This window comes from Labeo rohita, chromosome 21, assembly GCF_022985175.1.
Source record: "Labeo rohita strain BAU-BD-2019 chromosome 21, IGBB_LRoh.1.0, whole genome shotgun sequence".
In the NCBI taxonomy this organism is placed as follows: domain Eukaryota; kingdom Metazoa; phylum Chordata; class Actinopteri; order Cypriniformes; family Cyprinidae; genus Labeo; species Labeo rohita.
In genome coordinates this window covers 2,751,813-2,768,701 of record NC_066889.1, presented here as the reverse complement: position 1 = coordinate 2,768,701, position 16,889 = coordinate 2,751,813, and the positions used below count along the sequence as shown (strand labels likewise).

Below are 16,889 nucleotides of genomic sequence, written 5' to 3'. Positions count from 1 at the left end.
TGAGGAGAAAAAACAGAGGCTGTATTCACAAAACATTTCTGTGATTAAATGACTGACAGAGACCCATCCCCTATCAGCCAATCACTGTGTGCATAGTTAGTAAGCTTGTTGACATCATCCATAGCATCTTAGCTTAAGATTTCTCCCCATTTTTTAATTAAACTTAGTCTCAGCAGCCTCTTGAACAGGTTTTAAGAGGAAACTCTCACCTAAGAACTTTCACTGCTGCTTCTGCTAGAATTCTCCTTAGCGCTATGATATGTTTTATGAATACAGTCCCTGTTGTAGTAATTTCATAATGCTTTTGCATATTTAATGTTCAGTGGTTGGTGGGTGAGTATTTATTTTTGAGTTCATAGAGTGAACCTTTAGCTGAACAGTTTACAGTTTAACAGAAGTTACTCTCACAAATCACACAAAGCATCATGGGCATAGGAAAAAGGTGGATCCATACAGTAAAGGGCCAAACACAGGCAACTAAATGAAACATGGGTGACACTTTTCAGAAACCAATAATGCATTCTGATATTTTTATTTGAACAAATTCTATATATGTGTGCAGGTAACATAACATTTTCCATTTTGGATACAGAAAGACAACTGAAGACAAGCCTACAGACTGCTTGCCAAATCATCCTCTGATATATGCTGAAGAGAAAAGAATGATATTTATTGTGTATAGCTATTTAATATTGCATACATGCATAAATATTGCAATAAATGAATAAAAACTTTCACACTGCAAATGCGGTTGAAGTTGCTTACAATATACCACTTTTTTTTTGGCAGATAAATCATCTCTGTTTATTTACTTTGTAAACTCTTTCCATTTAAAAATAACAAATGGCACATTATCACTAGTTATTTCAGATTGTGGCTGTCCCTTATAGAAAGGTGTCACTGAGGTTGCGTGTGTTACCGGAAAGTGAAGCAAACACAGCAGTAACCACAAACACCATCTGCTTCTTAGTAAGTGCTGGTGATGTGAAAAAACTACCGCAACTGGCACTCTGAGTTGCTCGTCATGGAAAATCCATACACAGTGCTCCTATTTAAAAATTATTTTTGATGAATAAAATTAATTGCATAGACATGCACTTTTTTTTTTTTCAGGCCATAAAGATTTTCTTTTGTCAATATCGTTGTGATACCTTTGGCAGTTTTACAAAGGCAGTTGTTTGTTTTCCTATATGTGAACATGTGCTAGATAGAAATCTTTGACCATTTTGTTGATTTTTTTCTGCTTTGGGATTAATGTGAGGCTTCGTCCTACGCAGGTGTACTGTTGCTCTCGCATGACCATTTAGTCTGAAGAGTCTCAAGTTATAGAAGTGTGTAATAGTTAGGCTAGACATAATCAAGTTTGAATCGGGACAGCTAAATGTAAGCACACAGCTGCTGTGACCCAGAGACCTTTGAATACTAGACACCGGTCACATGACGTCTCCACCATTAAGCTTTTGACAAAAAAAATAAAAAAATTCCTTGAGAGATTTTTTTTAATTATAAGGGCGTTTTATTGATGCATTTTCTGAGAAAAAAAATAGGAACTTGTTCCGTCCAGTCAGTAGGTGGCGGTAATGCAGATGAAAGCGTTTTTAGCCAGCGGCCGATAAACAACAAAAGAAGAAGAACACTTCCGTTCGTGAAGGTGACAGTCATGGCGGCGGCAGCGGTGGTTCGTGGAATCGGCTCAAATCTGTCAAAAAATCTGCGTGAGGTCCGCCTGCATTTATGTCAGATATCAGCTGCAAGTCAGGGAACCAGGTGCAGTACTGGCGCTTTTTACTTTTTGATTTTTTTTGTAGGAGACTAACTGTCCTCTGTAGAGTGTGTCTGTGTGTATCACTAGCAGTAATGTTTATGTACGTTATATACTGGCTGAAAACCCTGCATGACTGAAAACTGCTTAACAAACCGTCTAGCTTGTAGTTCTCTGTCGTTACTACTCGTAGTTTATAAGTAGCATTCAGAGTAGAGGGTTCGTACAGATTTTTAACAGTGAACTTCAAGAGGCTGTGGGGAGGTTATGTATAATTAACGCTAGTAATTAAAATATGTATATATGTATATATCTATATATCTATATGTGTGTGTGTGTGTGTGTGTATATATATATATATATATATATATATATATACTACCGTTCAAAAGTTTGGGGTCAGTAAGACTTGTAATAGTCTTTAAAGAAGTCTCTTATGCTCATCAAGGCTGCATTTATTTGATTAAAAATATAGAAAAAAAAAACAGTAATATTGCAAAATGTTTTTACAATATAAAATAATGTTTTTTATTTTAACATACTTTAAAATAGAATTTATTCCTGTGATGAAAAGCTGAATTTTTATCAGCTGTTACTCCAGTCTTAAGTGTCACATGACCCTTCAGAAATCATTCTAATATGCGGATTTATTATTAGAATGATCAATGTTGGATAATATCAACAGTTGTGCTGCCAAATATTTTTTGGAACCTGTGATTTTTTTTTTTTTTTTTTTTTTTTTTTTTTTTTTTCAGGATTCTTTCATGAATAACAAGTTTAAAAAGTACAGTGTTTATTCAAAATATAAATATTTTATAACAATGTAAATTATTTATTATTAACTTTTAATAAACTTTTAATTATTAAGTTAATACATCCTTGGTGAATAAAAGTATTAATTTCTTAAAAAAAAAAAAAAAGAAACAATAAAAATGTACTGACCCCAAACTTTTGAACAGTAGTGTGTGTATATAGATATATATGTATGTATATATGTATGTAATTTATTTCTGTGATGCAAAGCTGAATTTTCAGCATCATTACTCCATTCTTCAGTGTCCCATGATCCTTCAGAAATCATTCTAATATGCTGATGTGGTGTTCGACTATTAGTGGTGCTCAATTATTATTAATGGTTTTAATTGTTCCATTTTTTTTTCTCTTTCATGGGATCTGTGATACATTTTTAGGATTCTTTGATAGTTAGAAAGATTAATTAATGAAAATCTTCTGTGTTTTAAATGTCTTTACTGTTTTGATCATTTTAAAGGAGAAGTCCACTTCCAGAACAACAATTTACAGATAATGTACTCACCCACTTGTCATCCAAGATGTTCATGCCTGTCTTTTTTCAGTCGTAAAGAAATTATGTTTTTTGAGAAAAACATTTCAGCATTTTTTTTCTCAATATAATGGACTGATATCAGTGTTTCCCCTGCCATTATATTAGGGAGGCGAATTTTACCGTTTCATTTGAGAAAATTAGCATCATATCATAGTGTACACACAAAAACTAACCGGCAACCTGTCACAATAAAAGTACAGTTTAACATGTAACAGAAATGTATTAGTCTTGTATTACTTTAGTACAGTATAATGTAGGTGTTTATATATTCCTATTTCTGGCAAAAAAAAAAAAAAAAAAAAATTAAATGCTTAAAAAAAAAAAAGAATATTACAACAAGATTAACAACCTAATTGTAGAAAAAAATTCTACAATTTTTATTACATTTTTTTAAACAGAATATTCACATAATTTTTCTTTCATGTATTAATTTTAAAGATAAACCATTGGCAACATATAAAGGGTTTAATTTTCATTAAAAATAAATACATATTTAATGCCTTCATTTAATTATCAGAAAAAAGTCAAACACACAAGAATTTCTGGAAAAAATAAAACGATTGTAGGGCCCTATTGTTCAAAATGTTGAAATTTAGATTTTGGACTTATTTTTTTCTCTGAAATAAATGTACAGAGAGTAAAGAGTGAAGTAACTGTTACCGAAAAAAGTATCGTACTGTACCGTAACATACCATTGGTAGATTTAGGAAGTTCAAAATCGGGGCACCATATCAGTCCATTATATGGAGAAAAATCCTGAAATGTTTTCCTCAAAAAACATAATTTCTTTATGACTTAAGAAAGAAAGACATGAACATCTTGGATGACAAGGGGGTGGGTACATTATATGCGAATCTTTGTTTTGGAAGTGGACTTGCACAATTTAATGTGTTTGTTGAATAAACATATTAATTTACTTTATTTTAAGTAATGCGTATAAATGATAATGTGTCACAGTTTCCACAAAAATATTAAGATATGAAACCTGTTTTCAACATTGATGATAATAAATGTTTTTGAGCCCCAAATCAGCATATTAGAAATGATTAAAATTGATAAATGGATTCTATGGTTTGATGCCCATTTTTATTTGGTAATGGTCCTGGTCATTTTATTTATGTTACCATATAATTACAGTGTTTATTTATTGAACTGTGGATCTAGTTCCCAGTCTTATTCTTATGTCTTTATAATTCATATTTTTTATTCTTATTTTAGGGATTTTATTGAGCAGCATTATGTGACATTAAAGAAGGCAAACCCGGAGTTTCCCATCCTGATCCGAGAGTGCTCTGGAGTTCATCCCACGCTGTGGGCACGATATGGTAAGAAAATACTGCAGAAAACTACAGCGTATTCATACAAATGAACACGTGCATAATGGTGCATCTCTCTGCCTCAGGTTTTGGCAAAGAACGCAGTGTTTCTCTGGACAACATGAACGCCGACCAAGTGGCCAAAGCACTTGAATCAGTAGTAAATGCAAAGCCCTAAGTATGCGTCCAGATGTAAAATAATGTAAATGTTATTTGTGTCCACACTTGAAAATAAATGTGTATTCTAAAGATCCTTGTTTTTTTGTGCTTCTGTGAAGGTAAGCATGTAGACTATGTGCCCATATTATAGACATTTACAGTAATCAGAAATAAGCGTTCATTGCTTATGCTAGCCTGGCATTACAGTACCAACAAATGCATGTTTAGGGTCCCAGACATAACTTGGGTGGTAATGATATTTTAAAACCAAACCAGCAAACATTCGTAACCTGTACTCTAGAAGGTTTAATGTGAGTCTGTTCCCAAATACGTTGTAAAAAAAAAACACTTCTACCTGGCATTTACAGCATAAATTATCATTAATATGTATCATTCTGAAATTATTACTATTTTTGTTTCATTTACCCATGTTTTGTTTTCATGCACCCGTACTTACTGTTTATTTTTCAGAATCTGATTTATGTCTTGATTACGTCTTCTGTATCATTTTTACATTTCCAGTATAACTGCTTCCAAAAGAGTTAAGGCCACTCACACCAAGGACAGTAACTGTAACGTTAGCAGTAAAGAAATAGTTTTAAAGTCATTCTTCTTTTAAAAGAGTAATTCAGATCACAACAATAACACAGAGGAATGAGTTGGAATCACTTTCAGAGATTTTTTTTTTTTTTTCCAGCTGATCAGAATCCAAACTACTTTGAAAAGCTCAAGCATTTAAAGTGGCAGGTGACAAAACTGCTTTGTGCACTTATAATAAATAGAATGTTAGCATGCATTGCCATGGATTGTTGTATTTATCTTTATAGTTATCGCTCTTGATGTGTACAGAAGCTTTTTGTGTGTAGACAGTCCATTATGAAGTGGCAATTTAAAGCTGGGAAATTATACATATTTACAGATTTTTTTCTGAAATTTCCCGTAAGATCATAACACCTAGAGATGACCTCAAAATCCTGTCCTAATGTAAACTGTCAACTGTACTTGCATTCAGTTTTCAATGAGCTGTATTTGTTAGATTTGTAGAAAGTAAACAACTTACATTCAAGATCAACCCAATCCAATCCGACCTCCATTTCTGTTTGAGGTTATGTTAGTTGCTTAACTTAATGCTTTTCCATTCAATATGAAATGCTATCTTGCCAAATTGGTTTTCAAATGTCACGATGAGGTGCAGTTGTAAAAGAACAGTTACATGACCATGACTATCAGTCTGTTTTAATGCAAAAGTATGTGCACGGAATAGGTAATTGTACATTAATTAGCTGTTACAAACCATACACCAGTTCTATAGTAACACTTAATTTCAGAGTTGCATGTTACTTGTTACAGTAAATTATGCATAATTACATGCAGTTAAGCCAATAGTAAGTATATGTTGTTAGTTAATATTAGTCAGTATTTAAATGTACAATTACAGTAGCCAGGTTCAAATGAATATAAGTAATGTTGTTTTCTAAAATGCAGTAAATCGTTAAACATTTCTTTCTGTTATTATAAAAGCTGCAGTGTTTTTCGATTATTTATTTATTTATTTATTTATTTATTAATTTTTTCATTATTATTATTATTATTATTATTATTATTATTTTACATTTTTGAGCCAAATGTCAAAATTGTCCTATGGTGTGACTGTCTCAAGCATGATTCAGTAAATGACAGCTCTTCATTATTTAAAAAGAAAAGCATAAAAATGTTAATAAATATCGGCACTCCGGCATAAGTGTTTATTTTAGTAAATGGCAATCTTTGATGCATTTTGTCTCTGAAAACCATGTCCTCTAGTGTGACACCATATGATTTTTTCAAAAAAACAAAAACAAAAAAAAGCTTGAATTAGTCAAAGTGCCCCATTTATGATCATGTTACTGAAAACCATGACATGGGCACGTGGTAAATTTTTGTTTCAGAATTGGTAAAATATTCATCTTTTTTGTAACCACTACAAAAGCGTTACGTTTTGTTGTCCTTTGGTGTGACACCCCTAAATGATATTTTTAAATTAAAAACAGAAAGATTTGAGGGAGAGAAATTAACGGAAGAGAGAGGACACAGATAGAAAATGAACAAGGATCCACCAGAAGGAAGGAGATCCTAAGAGAGCGATGCAGAAAGTAAATGGAATCAAAATGATATCTTAAAAAGAGTAGTCATATAGTTTTAAAAAATTCATTCACATCTTAATGAATATTGTGGATGGAAATTATTTTGTTTTGTTTAAAAAACATGCTGATATTGTTTTCATTAAAATTAAATGTTCTTTCTCCTTTAACATGTTCAAAATTAAATAGAAGTACTGCCATTTCTGTCCTTTAGTGTGACATAATGTCATGGTGTGACACATAAAAGATTTGTTTTTATCTCATATCTTTAATAAAGTATTGCAGTAGGGGAGATATAAATATCACTCATCTTAAAATGGTATAATTTTCAGCAGTTTTGAACGGATGACAGCAAAGTTTGTCTTGAAATTGTTCAAGTCATGGGGAACTAATTATGTTGATTATAATTTCATATTAAATAAATAACACTATATGAAAATAAGTCTCTAACAATGAAGAAAAATCCCTCTCATGCTATTTGTATATTGTTCGCTATGTCACACCATATGACAAATTTATGGTACAGTTCAGTAAAAATGTAAAAATATATATATATATATATATATATATATATATATATATATATATATATATATATATATATATATATATATATATATATATATAAAGTTTGGGGTCAATACATTTTTATTGTTTCTTTTTTTTTTTTTTTTTTTTTTTTTTTTTTTTTAAGAAATTAATACTTTTATTCACCAAGGATGTATTAAGTTAATAATTAAAATTAAAAGTTCATAATAAATAATTTACATTGTTATAAAATATTTCTATTTTGAATAAACACTGTACTTTTTAAACTTGTTATTCATGAAAGAATCCTGAAAAAAAAAATCACAGGTTCCAAAAAATATTTGGCAGCACAACTGTTGATATTATCCAACATTGATCATTCTAATAATAAATCCGCATATTAGAATGATTTCTGAAGGGTCATGTGACACTTAAGACTGGAGTAACAGCTGATAAAAATTCAGCTTTTCATCACAGGAATAAATTCTATTTTAAAGTATGTTAAAATAAAAAACATTGTTTTATATTGTAAAAACATTTTGCAATATTACTGTTTTCAAATAAATGCAGCCTTGATGAGCATAAGAGACTTCTTTAAAGACTATTACAAGTCTTACTGACCCCAAACTTTTGAACGGTAGTGTATATATTTTCTTTTTACAAAAAAAAAAAAAAAAAAAAAAAAAAAAAAAGCCCAGATACCAAGGTTCTTTGAAAATGTCAATATCTTGTGTGCTCAACAGAAACCTCATACAGGTATGGAACAATCTGAGAGTGAGTAAACGAACGATGGCAGAATTGACTGAAATGTAGCCTTCATGTAAGATAATTATATAAATGAAGAAAAGGCATAATCACAGTCTGAACACTGTCTCAAATCTCAAGAGGCTTTAAGAGATAGACAATCGACTATTCAGTTCTTACCGCCTTCGTCATGGTGGGGTTGGACTGTGTAGAAAAATAAAGGAGGGGCTGGTTTTAATATCATAGAAAACTTCTTTTTATGCTCTTTGTCCGTCTAAGACGCCTTAAATCGCGGAGTATCTTATTGTGGTACGCAATGTACGAATTTTTGGCTTGATTTAAAAACGCAGATTTTAACGCCATTTTTGTCCATAAATTGCACAATATGACCTATTTGCCGTTTCATAGGTGAGACGTTGTTTGTTGGTCAGTAGGTCGTCTGGCTTTTTGCGACGTATGGTGCAATCCACCCAGCAGGAGCTCTCGAACGCCACGTCGCGCTGCTGTTCTGCTGCTATTAAATCTTTATCTCGCCTCCTCACTGAAGCTGATGAGCACGCTCATAGAGTCGCAGCGCTTTTTGAAGTGGATGGCATTATTCGTGCACCTCGGGCTCTTCATCCTCAGTCTACAAACTTATGCGTCTTGCAGTGACGTGAGATCCAGCAGAGAAGACGACGAGCGCTTTCGGGTTGAACAAGCTGAAGCTTTCAGACCCAAACGACCTCCACATATCATCTTCATACTGACAGATGACCAGGGTTTCAATGACATCGGATATCACAGCAGAGACATCCGCAGCCCGACGCTGGATAAGCTGGCTTCAGAGGGAGTGCGCCTGGAGAATTACTATGTCCAGCCGCTGTGCACCCCGTCCCGCAGCCAGCTCATCACAGGCAGGTCATTCACCTCATCACCTTATTCACACACTATTCTGAATGTCAAAAGTTCATCCAAAGTAGCTTTTCCACAAGCTAAGATAAATAAGTAGTGCAGATGATGTGTATGATGGTGCCATACACACAAACACTCGCAATCATGCCGCAATATGAGTATGAAATAAACATGAGTGATAACATAAAACACTAAAAAACATAACATAAACACTAAGAAACACAGTTGTCACACAGTCACACAGTTTACATTTTGTTCACTGTAAGTTATATTTGATCTGGAAGATATAGGTCAGTTGACTCACAGGTGGTCAGTTTTAAAGGAATAGTTCACCCAAAAATGAAAATTAGCTTGAAGTTTTCTCACCCCCCAGGTCATCCAAGATGTAGAGAGTTTGTTTCTTCACAGGAACAGTTTTAGAGAAACGTAGCTTTTAATCACTTGCTCACCAATGGGTCTTCTGCAGTGAATGGGTGCCGTCAGAATGAGAGTCCAAACAGCGGATGAAGACATCTCAAGTAATTCACACCACTCCAGTCTATGTGAAGCCAAAAGCTGATTGTAAGAAACAAATCTATTCTGTCTAAAATAGGAGTTCATAATCCATAATAAGAATTCCTCCAGTAAAAGAGATCTGTGCATATTTCTCTCCAGATTCAGAGCAGACATCTTTTTATATAATATTATGGATAGAGGAGTCGTATTTTAGTTGAAAGCAACCATGTTTTTATTAACTGTTTGGACTCTTATTCTGACGGCACCCATTCACTGCAGTGAGCAAGTGATGAAATTCTAAATTGTTTCGATTAAAAAAACATCTTGGATGACCTGAGGTTGATTACATCTTAAGGAACTCTTCATTTAAGGCATTTTTAAGCAAAACACAAACCTTTCAGAGAGAAACAAAGACAAAGACTACTAAGTCTTAAAACAAAATTACTATAAACATGCAACTCAAATCACCTCAAAAAAGTGAAAAATATCTAACTGTTGCACCCAAATTTTAATCTCAATGCAAACATTATGTCTAAAGTGTTTATAGCTTTAGTCAAGCACCTTTAACTGAGCATTTCTGATTTGCGACTTGATTTGCGTCACATGTTCGATGTTCCGATGAGTCTTGTGCATGTATATGCTTGTACTTTGTTTTGATAGGAAAGTTGTTGTTTTTTTTAAGCTGTGTGTTCCTGGAAAAGCTTTAGCCCTTAAGCTGTTTTCCAAGATGGTGGGAATTGATTTTAGTCATTCGGATTGTGAAAAAAAGGGGGATTGGTCAACTTGTTGGTTGTAACACTTATTGTATTTGATAAAAAGTATGTAGGCATACAATAAGGTTCACTGATCAATTGTGCACCATAAAGGGCTGTTCACACAGAACATGTTTTTCCATTATAATGCGGTACTTTCCGGTAACATTGAGTGTCTTTTGGAGCGGGATCAAGTTAAATAATAATAAGAAGAGTCTTATCTAGCGAAACGATTGGTTATTTAAAAAAAAAAAGAAAAAAAAAATCTACTTTAACCACAAATGCTTGTGTTGTCTAGCTCTGCAATGCGAGTGCGTACTCTGTGCACTCCATTTCAAAACAGGTTAAAAAGTATATAAATTGTACTTTTTTTTTTAGAAAATAACTGATCATTTGGCTAGATAAGACCCTTCTTCCTCGGCTAGGATCATTTAGAGCCCTTTGAAGCTGCATTTAAATTACATTTTGGAAATTCAAACTACTAAATGGAAAAATTCCTGAGATGTTTTCCTTTAAAAAAACATTATTTCCTTGCGACTGAAGAAAGAAAGACATGAACATGTTAGATGATAAGGGTGTGAATTAATTATCTGTAAGTTTTTGTTCTGGAAGCAAACTTCTTCTTAAAAGGCCTTTTAACTTTGAATTTTCACTTTGGCTAAAATAGTCCATAATCCGTAATAAGGATTCCTCCAGTGAAAAAGATCTGTACTTTATTTGTGCATATTTCTTTCCTGATTCAGAGGAGACAACTTTTTCACTGGAGATACCAATATTATGGACAGAGGACTCGTTTTTTAATTGGAAGCAATGTTTTTATCATTTTGGACTCTCATTCTGACGGCACCCATCCACTGCAGAGGATCCATTGATGAGCAAGTGATGGAATGCTAAATTGTTTTAATAAAAAAAACTTTCATTTTTCATTTCAATATTAATTTTTTAAATGAACTCTTCATTTAAGCCATTTTTAGGCAAAATGCAAACTTTTCAGAGAGAAAACAAAGACCTCAACTTGGTTGAGACGGAAAACAAACATGCAGCTCAAATCGCCTCACAAAAGCAAGACATTTCTAAACACTGTTGCACCAAAATTTTAATCTCAGCACAGGGATTATGTTTGAAGTGTTTATTGCTTTAGCCAAGCATTTTATTAACTGATCTTAAGATTTGCAAGTTGATTTGTGTCGCATGTCTGATAAAGTATTGTGCATGTATTTGTTTGTGTTTTGTTTTATTTTGACAATTGTCATTTTTTGGCAATCGGACAATTGCTTTTTTCCAAGACCATGGGGATTAATTTTATCCATCTGGATTGTGGAAAATAAGGGGGATTGGTCTAAAACAGGGGTGGCGAACTCCGGTCCTAGAGAGCCACAGCCCTGCACAGTTCAGCTCCAACCCTAATTAAAACTCACCTGCCTGTTGCTTTCTAGTAACCCTTCAGACCTTGATTAGCTTGTTCAGGTGCGTTTGATTAGGGTTGAAGCAAAACTATGCAGGGCTGCGGCTCTCCAGGACCAACATTCCACCCCAACAGGACCACCCCTGGTCTAAAAGGAAGGATGTTTGTGTAACACTTGATAGTGCATTTGATAATGTGTATGTCGGCACACAATAATGTTAACTGATCAATTGTGCACTATAAGGGGCCGTTCACACAGAACACATTTTTCCATTCTAATGCGTTATGTTTCCATTGTTTTTCTACATAAACGTGCTAGACAGATGTGTATGACCATTACAGCAGCTTTGCATGTTTTTTGCAGCGTCTTGCATGAGCTTCACGTTTTTAAGACTCCACGTCAAGTTAAAAGAATTTCAACTTTTACATGCAGCACTGGTCATCAATGTCAGTTCCAAAACAGTGGACCAATCAGAAGACCATGGAGGCAGCGGGAAGCGTTGTGAGCTTTTGTTTGTACAGTCGCAAGATGGCATGGCCACAGTTTTATATGAGACAACATGGTGTAGAAAGCATTCTGTGTTGCACTTTTTTTTTTTAAACCATTCTTGAGTGCTGCATCTTGCATTTTAGATGCAAGACGCAGTGTGTGAACTGTTCCTATGAAATCTATTTTATTTTTTCCCAAACTCCATTTTATTTTTTTCCAAATTCTGTTTTTTTTTTTTTTTTTCCCATTTTAATTTGTATCAGCTCCTTTTTAATGGTTAAATTACATTTTATTAATCAAAGAGCATATCCAATTAATTAAAATCATAAAATTTATACAATTTCACATCAATTTACAAAGGTTTAACAAAAATGACATGTTTAGGGCCCTATGAAATGTTTTATTTTTTCTCACCATATGTTTTATTGTTATCAAATTCTGTGTTTTAGCATGTCTAATTATTTGAATGCACACTTAATTTATTCAAATTTATTCTTAAAATAGCCTTATGAAAAAAAAATTTTACCCTCAGAAATTCTGTGTTGTGTATTTAAAATGTTCTGGTTATCGAAGGCATAAAACGTTAATTTCATTTATCTTTTAATTACTGAAAATTAAGCAAACTTTTTTTTTTTTGGCAACAAAAAAGGGAAATTTACTATTTAAATTAAAACATGGAAGAAATGTTGTGTGATTATACCCTAAAAATAATGTTTGTTTCATTTTAATAGTAGTAGTAATAGTAGTAATATATCTGGCACAAAGTCACAAGGACTTTTATTTTGACGGGTTGCTGGTCAAATGATACAATCACCATGAGCATCACATGCACTTCAGTGTGTGTAGTAAACAAAGCCGCTGGTCTGCTCCATTCATTAAAACAGAGACACACAGAACATGCAGGATTCACATTTAAATGGTATTTTTTTCTGCAGCTTAATATTTACAGATACTAGTTCATATTGCGGTTTGATTTAAGTGTCATGACCTACTTTTGATTAATTCATTCAAACTTTGACAAATTCCGTGACATTTCGCCTTATTCAGTAAATTCCATTTTTACGAATGGATTCTGTGATTCCGTCCACGTTTTCCACATAGCGGAAATCATAGGGCACTAGTTCTGTGTGAATGGCCCCTCAGACTTTGGATGTTTATTCAGAAAGTAAATAGGGTCAATTTTTCTTTTTTGTCTGAGCATTGGAAATTTATTTATGCTTTCTTTAGATATCAAATTCACACTGGCCTCCAGCACTCCATCATCAGACCACGTCAACCCAGCTGCCTCCCTCTGGATGTGGTCACACTCCCTCAACGCTTACAGGAAGCCGGTTACTCCACTCACATGGTGGGAAAGTGGCATTTGGGTTTCTATCGGAAAGACTGTTTGCCCACACGCCGTGGATTTCACACCTACTTCGGTTCGCTGACCGGCAGCGTGGACTATTATACGTACGGCTCTTGCGACGGCAAGTCGTTGTGTGGCTTTGACCTCCACGAAGGTGAGTCAGTGGCATGGGGGAAAGGGGGGAAGTACTCAACTCACCTCTACACCCAAAGAGTGCGCAAAATCTTAGCAACGCACGACTCGACCAGTCAGCCTCTTTTTATCTTCCTTTCCCTTCAGGCGGTGCATACACCTCTAAAGCCACCCAAAGAATACATCTATCCGTACCGTCAAATGGGCAACGTTCCCCGCAGGAAATACGCGGCCATGGTTTCTATCGTTGACGAGGCGGTCAGGAATATAACTTACGCGCTGCGCAAGTATGGCTTCTACCGTAATAGCGTCGTCATCTTCTCCACTGACAACGGAGCGCAGCCGTTAACAGGAGGCAGTAACTGGCCTCTACGAGGGTGCAAGGGAACATACTGGGAAGGTGGCATTAGAGGAGTGGGTTTCGTGCACAGTCCCTTGATACGCCATCGAAGAAGGGTCAGCAGAGCCCTTATTCACATCACTGACTGGTATCCAACCTTAGTTGGACTCGCTGGGGGCAATGTGTCGCAGCATCAGGGATTAGACGGGTTTGATGTTTGGCCCACCATCAGCGAAGGAAAGGAATCCCCACGACTGGAAATTCTTCACAACATCGACCCTCTTAATCGGCGCAGCCGGGGCTCGTTCAAGGACGGCTATGGATTATGGGACACCACCGTGCAAGCGGCCATTAGAGTGGGCGACTGGAAGCTCTTGACGGGCGACCCTGGCCACGGGGATTGGGTGCCGCCCCAGGTTCTTACAAACTTCCCTAGCAGCTGGTGGCACCTGGAGCGACAGGTTGAAAAGAAAAGGAAAACAGTTTGGCTCTTCAATGTTACAGGAGACCCTTGTGAACGGCATGACCTCGCAGTGTACAGGCCTGATGTCGTCAAGGAGCTGTTGGCACGGCTAGTGTTTTACAATCGCACGGCGATACCTGTTCGCTACCCGCCTGACGATGCCCGCGCTAACCCCAGTTTGAATGGAGGTGCGTGGAGACCTTGGGTGGGCGAAGATGAACAGGAGGAAAACTGGGATGGAATTTATTACAAGAGAGGGAAGAATCGCAAAAAGAAGAAGTGTAAGCTCTGCAAGTCACAATCGTTCTTCAAGAAGTATAATTTGAAGATCGTGTCAAAACAAATATGAGATTCTTCTGCTATCGGACATCACTTACAATAAAAACCTAATTGCTTATGTTTAAGACCTAAAAAAGAAACGGCACACCCGGCCCATCCAAGATGTACAGTTGGAAGATGCACAGAGGTCAAAAGTTTACATCCACCTTTCAGAATCTGCAAAATGTTAATTATTTTACAGAAAAAAGAGGGATCATACAAAAGCCATGTTATTGTTTATTTAGTACTGAATAAATAAGATATCTCACATAAAAGATGTTTACATATAGTCCACAAGAGAAAATAATAGTTGAATTTATAAAAAAGACCCCATTCAAAAGTTTACATACACTTGATTCTTAATATTTTGTTGTTACCTGTATGATCCACGGCTGTGTTTTTTGTCTAGTGATAGTTGTTCATGAGTCCCTTGTTTGTCATGAACAGTTAAACTGCCTGCTGTTCTTCAGAAAAATCTTTCAGGTCCCACAAATTCTTTGGTTTTTCAGCATTTTTGTGTATTTGAACCCTTTCCAACGATGACTGTATGATTTTGAGATCCATCTTTTCACACTGAGGACAACTGAGGGACTCATATGCAACTATTACAGAAGATTCAAACGCTCACTGATGCTCCAGAAGAAAAAAAACTATGCCAGGGTGAGAAAACTTTTGAACAGATTTTTCTTATTTTGCCTAAATAGCATTTTTCGTTTAGTACTGCCATTCAGAGGCTACAGAAGATAGTTACATGTTTCCCAGAGGACAAAATAAATTCAATTTATCCTGATCTAAAAATTCAAAAAGTTTTAACCCCCACCCCCTGGCTCTTAATGCATGGTTTTTCTGAAGCATCAGTGAGCGTTTAAGCCTTCTGTAATAGTTGCATATGAGTTCCTCAGTTGTCCTCAGTGTGAAAAGATAGATCTCAAAAGTCATTGTTGGAAAGGGTTCAAATACCCAAAAATGCTGGAAAACCAAAGAATTGTGGGACCTGAAGGATTTTTCTGAAGAACAGTGGGCAATTAAACTGTTCAGGACAAACAACGAACTCATGAACAACAAAAAAACAAACAAACAAACAAACAAAAAAAAAAAACAGCCGTGGATCATACAGGTAACAACAAAATATTAAGAATCAAGGGGATGTAAACTTTTGAACGGGGCCATTTTTATAAATTCAACTATCATTTTCTCTTGTGGGGTATATGTAAACATCTTTTATGTAAAATATCTTATTCAGGTAAGTACTAAATAAACAATAACATGCTTTTTGTATGATCCCTCTTATTTTGGTAAAATAATTAACATTTTGCAGATTCTGAAAGGGGATGTAAACTTTTGACTTCATCTGTATATGACTTTTTTCAAGAAATTAAAGGGATAGTCCACCCAAAAATAAAAAATTCTGACATTAATTACTCACGCTCATGTTGTTCCAAACCCTTAAAACCCTTGTTCATCTTCAGAACATAAATTTGAAAGATATTTTTGATGAAATCCGAGACTTTTCTGACCCGGCATAAACAGCAACGCAACTGACACTTTCCAAGCCCTGAAAGGTAGTAAGGACATTGATAAAATAGTCCATGTGACGTCAGTGGTTCAACCTTAGTTTTTAGGTAACTAAGAATACGATTTTATCAATGCCTACCTTTCTGGGCCTTGAACATGTCAGAGTCAGAGAAAGCTCTCCAAAAATACTTTTTTTCATTACTAATTTAACCAAATAATTTGTGTTCTGAAGATGAACGAAGGTCTTACAGGTTTGGAACGACATAATGACAGAATTTTCATTTTTGGGTGAACTATCCCTTTAAATTCTTAGAGGAAAACATGCTCACCAAAGACTATTTTCAATAGTCCAAAACCCACATTTTAAACTGCTTCAAAGCAGGACATCATTACATTTCAGCACTTTATTACAAGTGCAAACTGTTTTTTTTTTTTTTTTTTTTTGCAAACTGGATATGTCTCATACAGTATCTTCTAGGGATGATAAGGTCTAATACTATTTAGGGACCTCCTTGAGAGAAACATGGAAAGTGTGTGACTGTTTGAAGCTTTCCAGAAACCACCCTCAGCCCACAAATGCATTCTGTGAAACCATAAGGCAAATCAGGGATGACCAAAGTCTCTTTGTTGAATGGAAGAACGCAAGAAGCACTGATGTGCTCCTCCTTACTTTCAAGCAAATGGAGATGGAGGATGTAAATGGGTGAAGGACAATAGTCAGAAATTATTATTCTGATTCTTGCTACAGTTTCAAGTTCAGTAG

General features: G+C 35.0%; 2 protein-coding genes across 2 annotated transcripts; both read left to right on the top strand.

The window, feature by feature from the left end:
* The first annotated feature begins 1,614 nt into the window (after positions 1-1,614).
* ndufa2 (NADH:ubiquinone oxidoreductase subunit A2) lies at positions 1,615-4,679 on the top strand. Its single transcript, XM_051092414.1, has 3 exons — positions 1,615-1,767; positions 4,326-4,432; positions 4,510-4,679. Exons 1-3 carry the CDS (start codon positions 1,661-1,663, stop codon positions 4,599-4,601), a joined length of 306 nt encoding a protein of 101 aa, XP_050948371.1. The 5' UTR covers positions 1,615-1,660; the 3' UTR covers positions 4,602-4,679.
* Positions 4,680-8,174: 3,495 nt separating this feature from the next.
* On the top strand, positions 8,175-14,779 carry arsib (arylsulfatase family, member Ib). Its single transcript, XM_051092361.1, has 2 exons — positions 8,175-8,874; positions 13,238-14,779. The coding sequence occupies exons 1-2, from the start codon at positions 8,525-8,527 to the stop codon at positions 14,640-14,642; spliced, it is 1,755 nt and encodes a 584-aa protein (XP_050948318.1). The 5' UTR covers positions 8,175-8,524; the 3' UTR covers positions 14,643-14,779.
* Positions 14,780-16,889: the final 2,110 nt, after the last annotated feature.

What these genes read in the sequence shown, in the direction of transcription:
- ndufa2 (XM_051092414.1), top strand. Translation starts at nt 1,661, where the DNA reads ATGGCGGCGGCAGCGGTGGTTCGTGGAATCGGCTCAAATCTGTCAAAA. An exon ending in GCTGCAAGTCAGGGAACCAG is followed by an intron (nt 1,768 to 4,325) that starts GTGCAGTACTGG and finishes TTCTTATTTTAG; the next exon opens with GGATTTTATTGAGCAGCATT. An exon ending in CACGCTGTGGGCACGATATG is followed by an intron (nt 4,433 to 4,509) that starts GTAAGAAAATAC and finishes TCTCTGCCTCAG; the next exon opens with GTTTTGGCAAAGAACGCAGT.
- arsib (XM_051092361.1), top strand. Translation starts at nt 8,525, where the DNA reads ATGAGCACGCTCATAGAGTCGCAGCGCTTTTTGAAGTGGATGGCATTA. An exon ending in AGCCAGCTCATCACAGGCAG is followed by an intron (nt 8,875 to 13,237) that starts GTCATTCACCTC and finishes TGCTTTCTTTAG; the next exon opens with ATATCAAATTCACACTGGCC.